At 33.5% G+C, this 15,190-nt stretch overlaps 1 protein-coding gene across 1 annotated transcript in view; it reads left to right on the top strand.

Moving 5' to 3' along the window:
- Positions 1 to 15,190, top strand: part of LOC116232731 (interleukin-1 receptor accessory protein-like 1) — a 404,054-nt gene that overhangs the window by 54,221 nt on the left and 334,643 nt on the right. Inside the window, exon 2 of the mRNA XM_090141906.1 lies at positions 1,017 to 1,122. Within this exon, the coding sequence (XP_089998032.1) occupies positions 1,041 to 1,122 (82 nt within the window). The 5' untranslated portion in view covers positions 1,017 to 1,040. The remainder of the gene's footprint in view (positions 1 to 1,016; positions 1,123 to 15,190) is intronic.

Below are 15,190 nucleotides of genomic sequence, written 5' to 3'. Positions count from 1 at the left end.
CTTTCTAGATGGACTAGCCATAAAGCTTAGCTCCCTTCAAATTAAAATATTAAAATGTAAGTTGTTAGTCCTAGCAGCCATTTCAGAACAAAGCTGGAACAATATTATGACTAGATTACATCCCTACACCCTCTGAATTAACAAAATGTGTGCTCCCCATTTTCACCTGCTGCTCATACCATTTACTCTCCAGAGAATGTGAGCAGTAGAAGTAGAAACATGTAGATGCGCTGAGGACACAGTCTAGAGTGATCACAGGTATGGGTTGACAGTTGGACTAAGTGATCTTATAGGTATTTATGATTCTAGGAGTAGAAATGGAAATCTTTGTTTACATCTGAAGAGGTGAAGGCTAAGCCACAACCTGATTCTACTCTCTCCCATCCTAATAATGTTCTCGTTTGCTGCAGTGAATGTGTTTCATCTTGCTTATATGCTTTCAGCTCATATAAAATAAACTTACAAAAGTCTCTGGTGGGCTGTTATGGTTTCCTGTTCCTAAGACGATGACCAAATTTGTTTGTAATTAATGGCTCTTTTCGTTGTGAATCTTGTGCTCAGCCTGTAAAATATGTAAATGGAAGGAAACCAGTGCAGAAGGGTATTTTATTTCCCTTTCCCTTTCCTTTTCCCTATGCAATTACATGATTAAGAGATAGAATTTGATATTATTTTTAGAAGCTTAGTGAAAAAAACATTTTTCATATAACAAATTTGTCAGAAATGTTTCAGGCAATGTTAGAAGGTTTTAGCAGGGAGATGGTGAATTTTCAGTGTATCTACACAATTAGAACTACGGATCTAGATTGAAATGCAGTGTGTGTACATGTTTTCCTTTAGGTGATTTCAGTTTACATATTGTTTTCAGTAAAAAGGAATCATTTTGGTGCATTAAGTTGCTAAAAAAGAACGGTATTTAACGTTTCTACAAAGCCAGTATTATGATTAATTACAACATGGTTGTTTCAATACCAACATAAAGCTAATGTTTTCTTTTTTCCCTTTTGGTACTCTAGGGAGCAGCCGTGGAAAGAGAGAAGATGAAAGTTCCTATTCCAAACTTGATTCTCTTGTATGCTACTCTAACGCAGAGCTTGAAGGTTGTGACCAAAAGAGGATCAGGTAAGTAAATCTTTCTCTCTGCTCTTACAATATGTTTTGAAAGAAGAAATCCTTGAAATTGAAAAATATACATTATGATGTTGTTACAGTTGTTCGAAGCATAGTTAAAAGGATTTCAAATTCTGCAGCAAACCAATTTAGCAACTTCTGTATTATTTTAGACTACTCTATAGTGTGAACTTGTTAGAAAATCAAAATAACAGTTCATCTGCTAAATGAGAATATCTTCTTTTTCTTTTTTTCCATTGTATCCCCAGGATTGTTTAGCTTACTTAAAGACTTGATAGCAGTCACTGAGCTACTGTACTTCAATGTAAACAGTTTATCTGTTGACTACCTTCTTTATGGTGAAGAATTTCTTGGATATGCATGTAGCTTTGGCTTAGACAGTTTTTATAATTTAAAAAAAATTAAAATCAAGCACATTAAATTTAATAAATTTAATAACCATGAAAAGTGAATAAGAAAATGCATTTTTGAAGGGGCTATATGTTGTATGTTGTAAAAGATTTGTGCAACTAGGAAAATATAGGTGGCTTTTCATCAATCCAGCAGAGGGTGATATATTTGCCCATCGTCTTTCATGTGTTACTATTTGTATGTTTAAAAGAAAAAAAGGAACTTTAATACTGAGACAATGGTTGTTTTTTTTTTTTTTCATCATGAAATTCTAACTTCCCCTTCTATTCCTCTTCATTGGATAATGGAAAATTTGCAGGATAATATTTCTGCAAACTCTTACTTTGATCTGCGGGTGTAAGGAAACTAAATCCTTGATGGAGGACTTGATCCCATGTTGATAGGATTAATTAATTTTGTTGTAACTAGTTATTTTTCTTTTGTCATTTGATTGCTATAGGTGGCTTTTGCTGCACTGTTCTAGAAGTCTGGACTTGATTTGTTTATTTATTTATTTTCTTTCCCTTTTATCTGTTTCCAGCTGGAGTTGGCTGTTAGCAATGCCTGTAATAGTGAAGAGATGCTTAGGGGGATCTTTGTACATTTTGGGCAACAGTTTAAATAACATCTTGTATTTTCAATAGATCCTACTCATAACATACGAAACTAGCTCTGTCTTCAATGTTTTAATGACTGAAGGAAGGAAAATTAGGAGTACCACTCTAATATCTTAAAATATTTCTCAGTCAGGACTTGACACTGTGATATATTTAAGCTCAGAAAAACTGATTTCTGTTCACTATGTGCAGAACAAAGGAGCTGTTGATGAAATGATGTATTTGCAACATGACGTTTGCCTAGACAGAAATCATTTGAACGTGTCTGGGTGAGGTTGTTCTTTTTGATCTTTTTGAAAGTTGAGCATTTGTGAGCTTTCAGTTGAGGTCCCTTAATCCAAATGTAGTATAAACAGTAAAAATCCTCTTGAAGCAATTTTTACCATGACAGACATTTTAAAAGGAAACAAGAAAGCAGCCAGTTATAAAATACTTCCCACTTCAGTGTGACACTAATAAGAACTCAAGTTTTCTTTGGATCTTATTTCATTGTTTTTGCTTATATCATCTTTCTGAGATTAACCACTTGAAGGAAAAGTGTTAAATATTCATGTTAATTTCTGTTTGGGAAAGTTATGTAATTGATGTCCAGGCAAAGAAAAGAAGACTTTTTCAGCTGTACTGAATATTTTCTCATCCTGTGCAGTAAAAAAGGAAAAGCTTTAATGGAAGTCTTTGAATCTTACTACAACGTGGGATTTTTTTTTTATGGTCTTGCATGAAATCTGCTTTTATAGTATTTAGTTTGTCAGCTACGTTGCCAAGAAGACTGTTTTGTCATAGTGTAGGGTACAAAAGAAAAAGCTGAGTTTTACTGAAATTTCAGCTTTACTGTATTTTTTCATGCCATTTAGTGACTTCAGACGTGGTGAACTTCTATAAAATTAGGTGGAATGTAATGAATAGATGATAATGCTTTGCTTGATTTTTTTTTTTTTTTTTCCTTGGCTGATTTGGGAGGAATATTTTCAATCCTGAATTGTTTCTATGAAGAAAATGTGGATTTTTTTTTTTTTTAAGGAAGTTTTAGAAAATAAGATTCATTTTATACATAAGTGAAAATATTTTTTTTCTTCCTGAAGCTAATCAATTTATAGTTATAAGTAAGTTATATAGTTATATATAGTTACAGATAGTTAAATGTAAGGAAAAAAAAAGTATAGTTTAATGTGAGCATGTTAGTCAAAGGCAGCAAGTGGTGAGGTTTATATAGTGTTTAGTTGTTTAGTTATGTGCATTGTGTTCTGCCACCTGGATCAAAAGTTTGGCTGTGGTTTACTTTGTATTCATTACCGTGTCTTTAGGAATCTCATTATATATGCCTGAAGTGTGATTTTATTTCTGAGTTGAATGCAGTTGTCCTTCTCCTATTTCTTTCATAAAGATTGAATATCAGAGCAACATAGAAAACTGTAATGCTTTAATATAGGCAACTTTTGAATGAAAACAAGAAAACAGAACTGGACTTTCATTTGGAATTTATTGTGTCTCAATTTTGGAAGTGTAATGAATGAAGACTAAACCAAACTTGAAGCATGCTGTAAATGTTATTTTTAATTGAAGAAGTAGAAGCTTAAAAATAAAATCTTTTACATGCCTTTTTAGAATGTTTTTTTTTTCATAGTAACTGAATATTTGCTCTTAATGGTGTCCTATCAACCTCTTCTACCCTTTCCTATGATAGTATATTTTCATATCGATGTAAATGTGGAGTAGTAGTAGCCATTTTTTTTTGTTAACAGATACGTTACTTTTTGCTGTTACGAATCAAAGCAATGCATTAGGAGTGAAGGAGTTGTTGCATTAGTATTCTCAATGGTTGTCCTGACTGTGGCGTGTTCCTTCTGTTCTTTTTTGTTGAGCTTGTTTCTAAATATCAAATCTGAAACAAAGGTAACATTTCTTACGTACTTAGCCTCAGTATTTTGTATTTAAATGAGATCTATTCTTGAAAATATGCCTTCTCTATGCTGTACTGGTTAGATTTCTCCTGCTAGGGTCATTTTCTCTAAGGTTCTTACCAGCTATGCTAAAAAGATAGTGATTAGTAAATTACAGTCTGAATTTCTCCATCTGATGTAAGTGCATTTCCAATCACTGTTCTGATCTGTCAAGAACATGAAAACCTACCTTCAAAAAGTCAGTGAGGATTCATAGCATGCCAAAAATGTGGAAGTATTTCCAGGCTCAAATTCTGCTTGTTTGTTATTTAATGGATAACAATTCTGACTATCTACTAGCTTTCAGGATTTAAGTTATATCCCATAATTTTATTCCTGTCTGTGCTTCCCTGAAAAACTGACTGAAAAAAACAACGGTGTAAGAGAAGGTTTAGATTGTGCTACCCTGGACTAAATGGTTGTAAGAGCTGTCATTATGCCAAACATTTGAATGATATTATTTAGAGTCAAGCTTTGGATCTTTCATAAACACTGGAGCAATTATTAACTTGTTCTACCACTGTGGGTTATTCATCAGTTAAATGTAATAAATGTGTGTAGGGAAAGGTGTTAATGAAATAGTTGTTTATTTTCATTAAAACACAGCTCATTGCTGTGTGATGTACTTGTGTAATACTTCAACTTTGCATTTGATTCTGTTTCTATCAGGTATTTTAAAAAATTACAGAAATTCCTGTAAGGCAGTGAATTATTTCAAATGACTCTAACATAAAAAGGATTTATTTTACACCTTGAGTACTTAGTAACTGTGCTATTACATAAAAATGTCTAGGCAAGCAGTTTGAGTAACAATTTCATTAATATGTAAAAAATTATGCAATGAACATATTCCTGTATGTCTAAGTGTGACAGTAAATAATACTTAAACCTCTAAACTTTTCCTGTCAATTTTACTTGAATGCACCACTCCTGTAAGTTTTAATGCCTTGTCAGGCAAGGAAGAGAAGACTCTTCATCATAAGCTTTGCCATTCCAAACACTGACTGACACTTCGAAGTACTACTTTTCAAAGCATCTTGCTTACGTTTCTAAAGGTTTTCTTTCTGCTATTTTTCTTCAAATTATCCTGTATTAGTTTGAACGAAGTCGATTTTTTTATCCATTCCTTTGACATCCTGATTTAAAAAAAAAAAAAAAAAAGTTTCTTAAAGTCTGTACTTCTCAGACTGAGTGGTATTTGACTGCTAACTAGTTGTAGAGAGAGGTTTTTTTTTGCATATTAACAATCTAATATTCATCAGACAGGTTAGGAAAGACAGCCTCTTACTGATCCATGCAGGTTTTTTTTTTTCCCCCATATAATGTAAGCAAAATAAAATACTATAACATACCATTCCATCTTGTGATTATTATTATTATTATTATTTACCAAGGTTGCTGAAAACAGACAGGATTTTTTTGGTGTTAAATAATCTCCAAAACGTGTGGGAGGAATGGGGGGAAAGTTTGCTTTTTAAAAAAATGCTTAAGATATTATAACCTCATTGTATAATTAGACAATTAGGATACTGATATTTTAGACGCTAATAGGAGTTTGATGTCATCTTGTATCAAAAAAATTTGAGAGTTCTTATTTTCTGTGTTCCACTGTTTTTCTACTGATTACCTCGCACGGAGTTAATGAAGGAGCTATGTTCTATCTCACTTGTGAGAAAGTCAGTCTTCTCTTTGTCATATTTATTCTATGATAGAAACCAAATTTAACTGAGAGGACAATCTCTCGTGTGATGGTTTATCAGGAAATGTACAGGGTCCTTCACATCATTATTATGAGATTAAAGTCTGCAGATGTATTATTCATGTAGGAAAAAATGTTTCTCTTTTTAATGTATAGTACCTTTTTGTCTGAGTTACAAGTAATGAATATGGGTGGTTGTAGTCATGCTTATATGGAGCATTATGAACTTCATGAAAATGAGAAGTCAAATTTTGACATTGCAGCCCTTGTTGATGTTTCTCAATTTTAGTTTGCCTTGTAGGAGCCATTTTTTAGTAGATAATTTTAAATAGATAAATGCAATTCAAGGTGCATTTTTGTTCTAGAACTAGTGAAAATCTGAGGAACAGAATGGAAATATATATTAAAAAAAAAAATCAAGGAATTATTTTGCTTGACTGATTGTGTACACTTTAACAATCTTTAGTAGACATGTTACTAAATTATGGCCCTCTGAATTTTTACGAATGATTTCTTACATATGTCTATTTTAGACCATAATATTAGTTATGTTACGAATATCTCAGTAAAATTGAGGCACTGTTTTCCTTCTCTAAAACATTTCATTTAGCTGGAACAGAACAAATGATCTTAGCGTTGTTGACCTTAGCATCAAGAAAGCCAATTTTTTTTTTACCTTGTGACAAATACTATAATGAGTCTTCAACAACTTATAATAAATACTATATGAATGCGTAGAATAAAAATTCTTCACCTTAGCTATGTGTAATGAATTTATCTATGGCATGCAAGACAGCTTTGAGAATGCTCTCAAAGGGAAAATACGTGTTACATTTATACCTAGCAACTGAATTATCTCCATTCTACAATAAAGCAGGTAATAACAATTAAAAAAAAAAATCTATAATCCAGGTTATCTGGATTTTCTTTTTTTTTGAGAAATTGTACACAATTAAATACTGAGCCAGAACAGGAATCTGACACCAATTATTCGAGCATCTGTGTATCTTACGTATTTTTTTTTATGAGACTTGGTAACCCAACTGCGTATTACTATATAACTTTCACTCTATTCTTCTGAGCATCTTTCCATCAGTGGTGTCATTCTCTTTTTCATTCTGGCTGTGCTTTGTTTGCCTAAGCATTTTCTTTTGGAATCTTGTCAAAAGGAAATTAGTTGATGAATGTCATATTGGATCTGATATTCACTGAACAGTAATCAGATGGTTCAAAAATTAAATGAGGAGGCATCTATATATTTGTTCTTCCATTTTTTTTTTTTTTTCTGTGCAATTTATAGGCTCATGCATGGTACTCCCAGTACACTGAAGTTGGAGCAAAGCATTTAGAATGATTAAAGGATAAGTTTCTTGTGAAGCACAGGAGTTTTTGTCAATTAATATTAATGGTCTCTAGCTGTTGTTTACACTGTTACAGAATGTTAGTTTTCCATTATTAATTGATGGGTCTTGTGGCCTTTTGCGTGGTTACACAGAAGCTAAGCCTGTCCATGTCTATCAGACATGTAAGATTAACTTCTATGAATGAGGAGTTTTCTGCAGTTAAGCAATTAAAGCTACTATTATTGCTAGAAATTTTTTTTTCTCTGTTTAGTGACAAGAAGCAGAGAGAGAGCACATTTAAGGCCTAAGCAAAGATGAATATACCTTATTGGATTTAGGGGATAGAGGAGGGCAATCTTATTTGTACCATTACCTTGTGAAGAAGTGAATGCTATTTTATGTGAGGACTGTTTCAAAATACTCACTTTGAGTTGGCATCATAATACGCAACCTTACATATTCGGTAGAAACTGGATGGGGAAAACAATGAACCACTTTTCCTTCTGAGGCAGATGGGAGAGAAAGATGAAGGGAGCACCTTATATAGGCAGCAGAAGTATCTCACTTCCCATTCTACAGCCAGAACTGGCAATACTGTTTTCCCCAGGTTTGATATGATCCTTGTTGAGAAAAAGTCTGTGCTTTTTGTCCTTTGTGAATCGGTGGAGAAAGAAGTTGTTAACGATTAACATATGTAGTAATATTAGTGTATAGTTCTAAACCTATTTCTGTGTTTATGGCAACGGTATAAGGAATGTTTCTTTTGCTACAGAATGCTGCATGTGTCACAGTTGTGAAAAGTGATTTTCAACATATGGATTTTATTTCAAAACTCTGAGGAATAATCTTGTTGGAAAAACCAGTGGTTTTGTTAGCGAGCTTCAACAAATGTTTGCCATGGAGCTGTCTGGCTCTTCTAGACTTCATACAAATGTTCTATGAAAAGGACACTGCAGTATGTCAAGATGAGCAGCAATGATGCAGTTTGTTGACTAAAGGGGAGTTGGGAGCTGTATTATTAAGGAACAAGCCAACATAATTCTGAGCCACTAGAGGATCTAGACAATAAGAAATGACTGCATCACCAGCACAGACCCTTTGTGACGCATTTCTTATTTTGGAGACTGAATACAGTAACTGTTACTTGTCCTCTGAGCATTAATGAACAGGATGGCTGACATTTTAAAGATAGTTATATGACCTTTTATTGTTGCTGGGATCCATACTGGTACTTTCCAGAGTCCTGAGAGATGGTGAATAGTAGTATAATGGTATGTGAAAAGACTGTTGAATCAAAGGGTCAGTGTTTTATAGTGTGCCATGCATATTTAGAATGAATAAGTGTAAAGCAGACAAAATAAAATCTAAAGCCAAGAGGACAGCAATAGCTTGTTCACTGATTTTTAGTAGCTGTTTAGAATGACTCCGCTTCCACGGTTCCTGTTGACTGTAGGGAATTGTTAGCAGTAGTTTTGCTGATTGGCATCTGTTGGCAAGTGGCCTAGAAGATGTAAAAGAACAAGTGACCTTTGATCAGAAGATTTATTTATTTGAAGATTACGCTGTCACTTTTTTTGCAGAATAATGACTGTGGAGAATAAGGAGACTGAAAACCCTCAAGGACAAGTAATGACCATGTGATAAATTTCTCTTTCTTATTTAAGTGTAGTCATCTGTGAAATATTAAAATAAAGAAATAAGAGTTGTGATAATAAGGCTTGCCCATTAGAATATGTATTGTTGCTACACATAAAGCAAATTAAAATTGATGAAATATCCTAGATTAAAATGCTTATTGTTTTGTTCCTTCTGAAAGACTGAGGGAGGAAATGCTATCAATGCAACATGCATAAAGACTTGTCGAAAACAGCTATGCATGAAAAGAGGAGGCTGTCCTTCAGGTTCCAGTACTGAATTCTTCAGCCATTCTTGCTCATAGTAGTTTTTCCTATTACAGTCTTTAATTCAAATGTGAAATACACAACATCTGTCATTACTGTAAAATTTAAAAAATCTGTTTTTCAAAAGAGTCAGTTTGTGTGTTTCTGTTGGATTTGTGTTTTTTAATCTTTTTCTTCCCCCCCCCCCCCAATTGTAAGGACAATTATCAGACTCCTGTGATGGTAAATTACAACATAGTTGTTATTTGAAAGTTGAATGCTCCTGTAATTTGAATGTCTTGCACTGAACACCCAACTCATTTCAGGAAACTGTCAGGTGTACAGATGCAAAGCAGCCAATTGTGTTGAAGCAATCTGCAAATTCATGTGGTGTAGCTCACTTCCACAGATGACTTTTTCATCCTTGGCAAAAAGGTGTGATTTTTCCAGTCTTTTAAATCAATTTCAATTCTATTTGAAATAATTCCAACTGATAATTCCAATTTTAATTATAGAGTCATTTGGGTTGGAAGGGACTTAAGTTCACCTAGTCCAACCCTGCTGATGCAAGCAATGTCAGTTAGAGCAGCTTGCTCAGCACTGTGTCCAGTTAAGTTACTTCAAGACTGTTTTTTAAGCACTTTCTTTTTTAAGGGAGTTGAGGCGAGCCTTTTGGAGACTATATCTATGTGTCCTCCAGTGCAGTCCATGACCCTCAATTTACCAATTCAATCTGGTATAAGTTTCTCTTTTGTAGTGATTTGCCTTATTTATCTTCCAGTGGAAATTGCGTGTTAAGGATGATACTTCTAATGTAGAGTTGTAACATTGAAAGGATATACCTGCAGTTCTTATCACATTTTAAAATATGAATTACCTGGAAGGTATGATAGTTAAGATTGCTTAGTTACCTGTTCAGATTCATTTATTTTCACAATCAGATTAATTCTTTAAAAATTACAAATATTCATATTCTATTTAAACTTAAGCCAATAAACAAGTCATGTTAAGCTACATGGAATAATGAGTGTATAAATTTGCATAATTTACTGTTCTCCTGTAACTTCATTTTTAACTATAATTAATACTCTTGATGATATAAGAAACACTGTATTTCCTTGTGGGAAAAATTTCTACTGCTGAGCATGCTATCTTCATGCATTTTTATTTATTCGTTATATGTTCACTATGATCAGTTCTTCAGTTATGTTTGTGTTATGTAGAATAAAGACAACAACTTTGATTTTAGAAATTAAGTATTAAATCTTAACATCAGCAACTTGCAGGAAAAACAGCAACATACTTTGGTTGTCCAGATCAGGAGACTGCACCCTGAAGGAAAGCTGTAATTTTTTTTAAGGTACGGGGCTGACTTGTCTGAAGACAAATCTTCAGCCAGATGTTCATGACTATATGATCCAGAGTGAATGCTGAAGACAAAACAAAGACATAAGCAAGAAATAATGCAAATTCTACCTACCTACCTGTTTGTCTACATATGTTTTTGTGCTATGAAGAAAGACTCAATTTTTTCCTAGGGATCCTTGTCCCAGTAGAGATGCTATTAAGCGTAAGTAGGTTTATGGGTATGGCACCACAAAGAGGAAGTGAAAATATGGAGAGAGATCCTGAGAAACAGAATCACAGAATGGTAAAGGTTGGAAGGGACATCTGGAGATTGAGTCCAGCCCCCTAGTAAAGCAGGTTCCCTACAGCAGATTGCACAGGAAAGCATTCAGATGGGTCTTGAATCTCTCCAAAGAAGGAGAGTATGCTGTTTCTGTGGGCAGCCTGTTCCAGTACTCTGTCACTCTCACAATAAAGAAGTTTTTCCTCATGTGCACATGGAACTCTTCTCTGTTCTGCTTTCCGTCTGTTGCCCCTTGTTCTGTTGCTGAAAACTCTGAGCACTTTGTAGTCAAATGGCCTGAGCCATATTTGATAAGGAATCCAACTGCTTTTTCTGGGAGTGAGTTTTGGAAGAGGCCTTCTGGTATTCCATAATGTCTGTTGTTGTGTTGTCATTCCACTGACTGCGTAAGACCGCTCTGTGCACTTTTCAACAGTTGCATTTTTGCATTTTGGATTTATTTTTGCACTGTAGATTTATTTTTGTCCTTGGCAGTCTACTATATATACTTCACATACTTTATAATCAAACTGCAAGCATTCAATTTCTGGGAAATTGACTAAGGATCAGTAACATTTCTGAGACAATTATTCAGTAGAAAAATAAGTTGGTGTTATTTATTATACAAATATGCATGCATTCATTTTATATTTTACTACTAGCTGTGGAGTTAGCAGAACGGGACTGTTAAAGGATGAAGTTGTAAGTAATTTACAACAAAGACTAAAAGTCTTGGAAGAAACTGTGGCAAATCATGTTTGTCAAAAATACCTTTTTTTTTTCCCCCTGGGAAAAGTAGCTGTCTTGGAGAGAAAAGGAGCAATCTGTGAAACAACTGAGCCAAAATATTGCCCGTAACTTAATGCATTCAAACACAGAACATTAAACTTACATAAATTTAGTTTCTTGATAGATTTGAGATTTTTTCTGTGCCATCATTTAACACCTTTATCTACCACCTGTACTTCTGAGTACCTCAAGTTCATGTAAGTGCTCTTCTCCAGCTCTTGTATAGTACCCAAATGCTTAGTCATGGATCAATGGGAACTTGTAAGAACCTATGGAAAAAAAACATTATTTTCTGTGTAAACTACTTTGGAAACACATACCTCATCTGCAGTCTAGACAGCCTTAACAGATGACTTCTGTGAAGTTAAATAAATATGCTGCTTAGAATTGCTTAGACTTCTGCTGGGTAGATTAATTATCAGAATTCAGGTTTGATGAGGCCAGAACAGAAGTTTAGAGAATAGTAATACAAATAGTCTATTAGTATGTTGCTGTATTAGGCATTGAAGTGCAACATCACACAGAACAGTTGTCAGAAGGTGAAAAACGGCTCTTTTTACCAAACCAGAAAATTCAACGTAAGAGCTCTAAGAAAAATAGTTTCCTTTGCTTTTGGTTATTGGGAATGATAGCATAGAATGGCTGATATTTTTTTTTATATATCATAGCAATATTTTTCTGTTATTTGATTATATTCGTTCCATAAAAACATTTGAAAACTACTTATACGTGAACAAGACAAGGGAGAGATCTGAGAGGAAAAAAACAGGTTTTCTCTTTCTCAGATTTGTAAAGAAAGCTGATTCATGACAAACATTGCTAACTGTTAGTAAATTTTATTGATTACCTTGAAAGAGCCACCAATTGTTTCTGTTAGCTGATTATTACTTTTTTTACACTTTTGAGTTAAATTATCAGATGTCTGTGCAATAGGATAAATAGTATGAGGTGATTTAACAGACGTTAGGTTTTTTTTTGCAGTGTCATTTTGCAACCTATAGATTTTTCAGTATAAGAGTTTGCTACAACAGTACGCCAACATGCAAAAGGTCAGTGCCTCCCCTCCACTGCAGACAAACAAACAAAAAACACATAAGCTGCTGTGAAAAGAAGGTAATTTCCAGATGGTAGAGCAGTGACTGAATTCCAGTGTGATGGCACTTCCCTGGTGCCTACAGAAGTTGTAAGGTCTCCTTCAGAATAAGATTCAGATAAAAAGCAACTATCTTTGCTATCATCTGACTAATGTCATGCCATCTGTAATGCAGGACAAAATTGAAATAATTGAAATTTTAGTCTTATTTTACCAGGTCACTCACTGTGTTGTATCATTTTGCCAGCGTTAAGTAAAATGTGTGTAATATACCTGCATTTCAAAGTAGGTCATGCGATTTTCATAGACATAGGAGGAAAGTGTTTTGTGAACGTTTGGTATTGAAGAAAGTTATGCTAAAATACTTCCAAGTTGATACCAACTCTGGAGTAGGTGCTGCACTTTGGTTTTCTGATACCTAATACATTAAAAACACTGTTTCTTTCTGGGGTAATAATTCTATTTCCAACTCTTCCTGAACAGTACCATTCTTTAGAGTTGCTTTCTCACTATTGATATGTTGTATGTTTAAAATGTCTAAAACTTCACTTTCTGATAAGCCTAGGCATGAGATTCAAAGAAAATACTGAAGCTGTGTATTAAGTCTCTAGAGTTAATAACTTAGGGGAAAGGTTTCATTTCTTGGTTGTTCTGTTTTTGCTGTTTCACTAAGAGCTAGCTGAAATAAAGAAGTGCTTATCATTGTACTCTAAGACCTTTTCCAATTTCATTCTTCTGTATAGAAACACAAGGTTAAAGATGCAATAAGGTTGCCCATCACTGCACAGCAAGTTGTTATATGTCCCGGTGCTGAGAAACTCGAGCAAGGGCTTGAAAGCTGGTTTTCCAGATATTAGCAATTGTGATCAATAGAGGGAGGCCGCTGTCTCAGACACATAATTTCCTGCATGACTGTAGGCAATGCAGCAACTGTCTTCCTCTATCTAAACACTGTTCTTGGAGATTTTGTGCTTAAGTGCTGAATCCTGTAGAGCAGAACTGTAATTCTATTTAAACTGAAAATCAAGTTAAGCTAATTTCTGATACATAGTTGCAAGTATTAGGAATATATAGCGACTCCTATTGTGCCATATAGTTTTGAAAGGATCCAATTCTCAATTTTTTTGCTTGTGATTTGTTAACCTCTGAAAGTTTTAAAATCCATTTCTTTTTCTACTTGTAATTAATTCAAAGTAATTAATTTAATTTGTGCTTTACTGGGTTGATCTCATTAATAGTCCTATTGAAAATTGCTATTTATTTTCTGTCCCATTTACTAGATCTTAATTTCTAGGCCAAATTTAATATGAAGCCTGTGAATCTTTTTTTTCTCTTACAGTAAAGGTCAGGCATCAACTTCTATCCCACACTAGAGAACAGATGAGTATGCTGTGTGTGCTTCCTTCACAGTCCTTCATTGTTGTGATGAATTCTCAACGATAAGTTATGTGTGGGAGTCATTTCTGTTTATCTTATCAGAGGATAGGGGAATTTGGTTTATTTTTTTCCTATCTTGAAGTCCTGTTTATTTCTTACTGGACTTCATTGTATGTTTGTTGACTGTTTTGGAGTCAATACATTTGGGGGGAAGTTAAATCTGATGAAGAAGTAGCTTTTTGAATTAGAGAAGCATTAAATTTTTAAAATGAACTATTAAAGTTGTCTTTGTATGTGAAAAGAATTGTAAGTTAAAAAAAGTGAAAAAGTTAAATCGAAGAAAGTGCTGAATCTATCACAAATTATTTAACTTTAGCTTATTTTTGTAGTTTTATAAGTTGCACTATAACAGTAGAATGGCAAGATCTTCCTAATTTTTTTTTTTTATTATTTTTTTTATTTTTTTTTTAACTTAGTGATGTTTAGTTTCTCTTCAAGGTAGTTTTTCAATTCAGAATACAAAGAAGAACAGTCTTATCTTTCCTATTGGTAAGTTATGCATACTGTATAGCTTTCTATCCTGAAGTTGTCAGTAGGGAAAAAGCATGCAACATGATTATGGATGGAAAAATAAGTCAGTCAAACAGAAAGCGTTCTGAGAAACAGTTCAGGAAATACTGTCATTTTAATTTTGCAGTCATTGCTGCTTCATGTATGTTATGGATTTGTTTTTTTGATTGTTTTGTTTTGGATTTTTGTTGCATTCTTATGTTGCTTTTTTTTTTTTTTTTTCCTTCAGATTATCTGTCAATTACCATTTTTTCTCATGTCTGTAATCTAAATTTTCATTTCAGTGGTGCAGACACATTTAATTATCATTAACCCTTTTTTCCTAATATCTTATTTTCAGCAAAAAGTCTGATTTTTCTGTAACTGTTCAGTAATTCTTTCAGTGTAACTTAATTTAGTAAAGTCATTTATTGCTGATTACTTAACTTAAGCAAGACGTCCATATTTTGACTGTCAGAATTTTTGGTTTAATATACATTGAAAACTATGCTGATGCATTTTTCTACATTCAGTGCATTTCCATTTCCAACCTGTTGAAGCCGAATGTTTCTTACAACATCTTTCAGTATGTAGAAAGACCACAATTGTAATAATGAATATGTTTACATAAAAAGAAATAGAAAAATACAATAAGGTTCTTGGTCTGTGAAAAACTTTACAATTTTTAGCATTACAGACTGAAAAGTTATATAGTTATAACTGCTACTGCTTTTGTTTTTGCTAACAAGCAT

The sequence above is a fragment of the Phasianus colchicus genome, chromosome 1 (assembly GCF_987193195.1).
Source record: "Phasianus colchicus chromosome 1, bPhaCol1.hap1.1, whole genome shotgun sequence".
NCBI classification, from domain to species: Eukaryota; Metazoa; Chordata; class Aves; order Galliformes; family Phasianidae; genus Phasianus; species Phasianus colchicus.
Note: the sequence above shows the minus strand (reverse complement) of the source record. Positions and strands in the feature narration are given on the sequence as shown.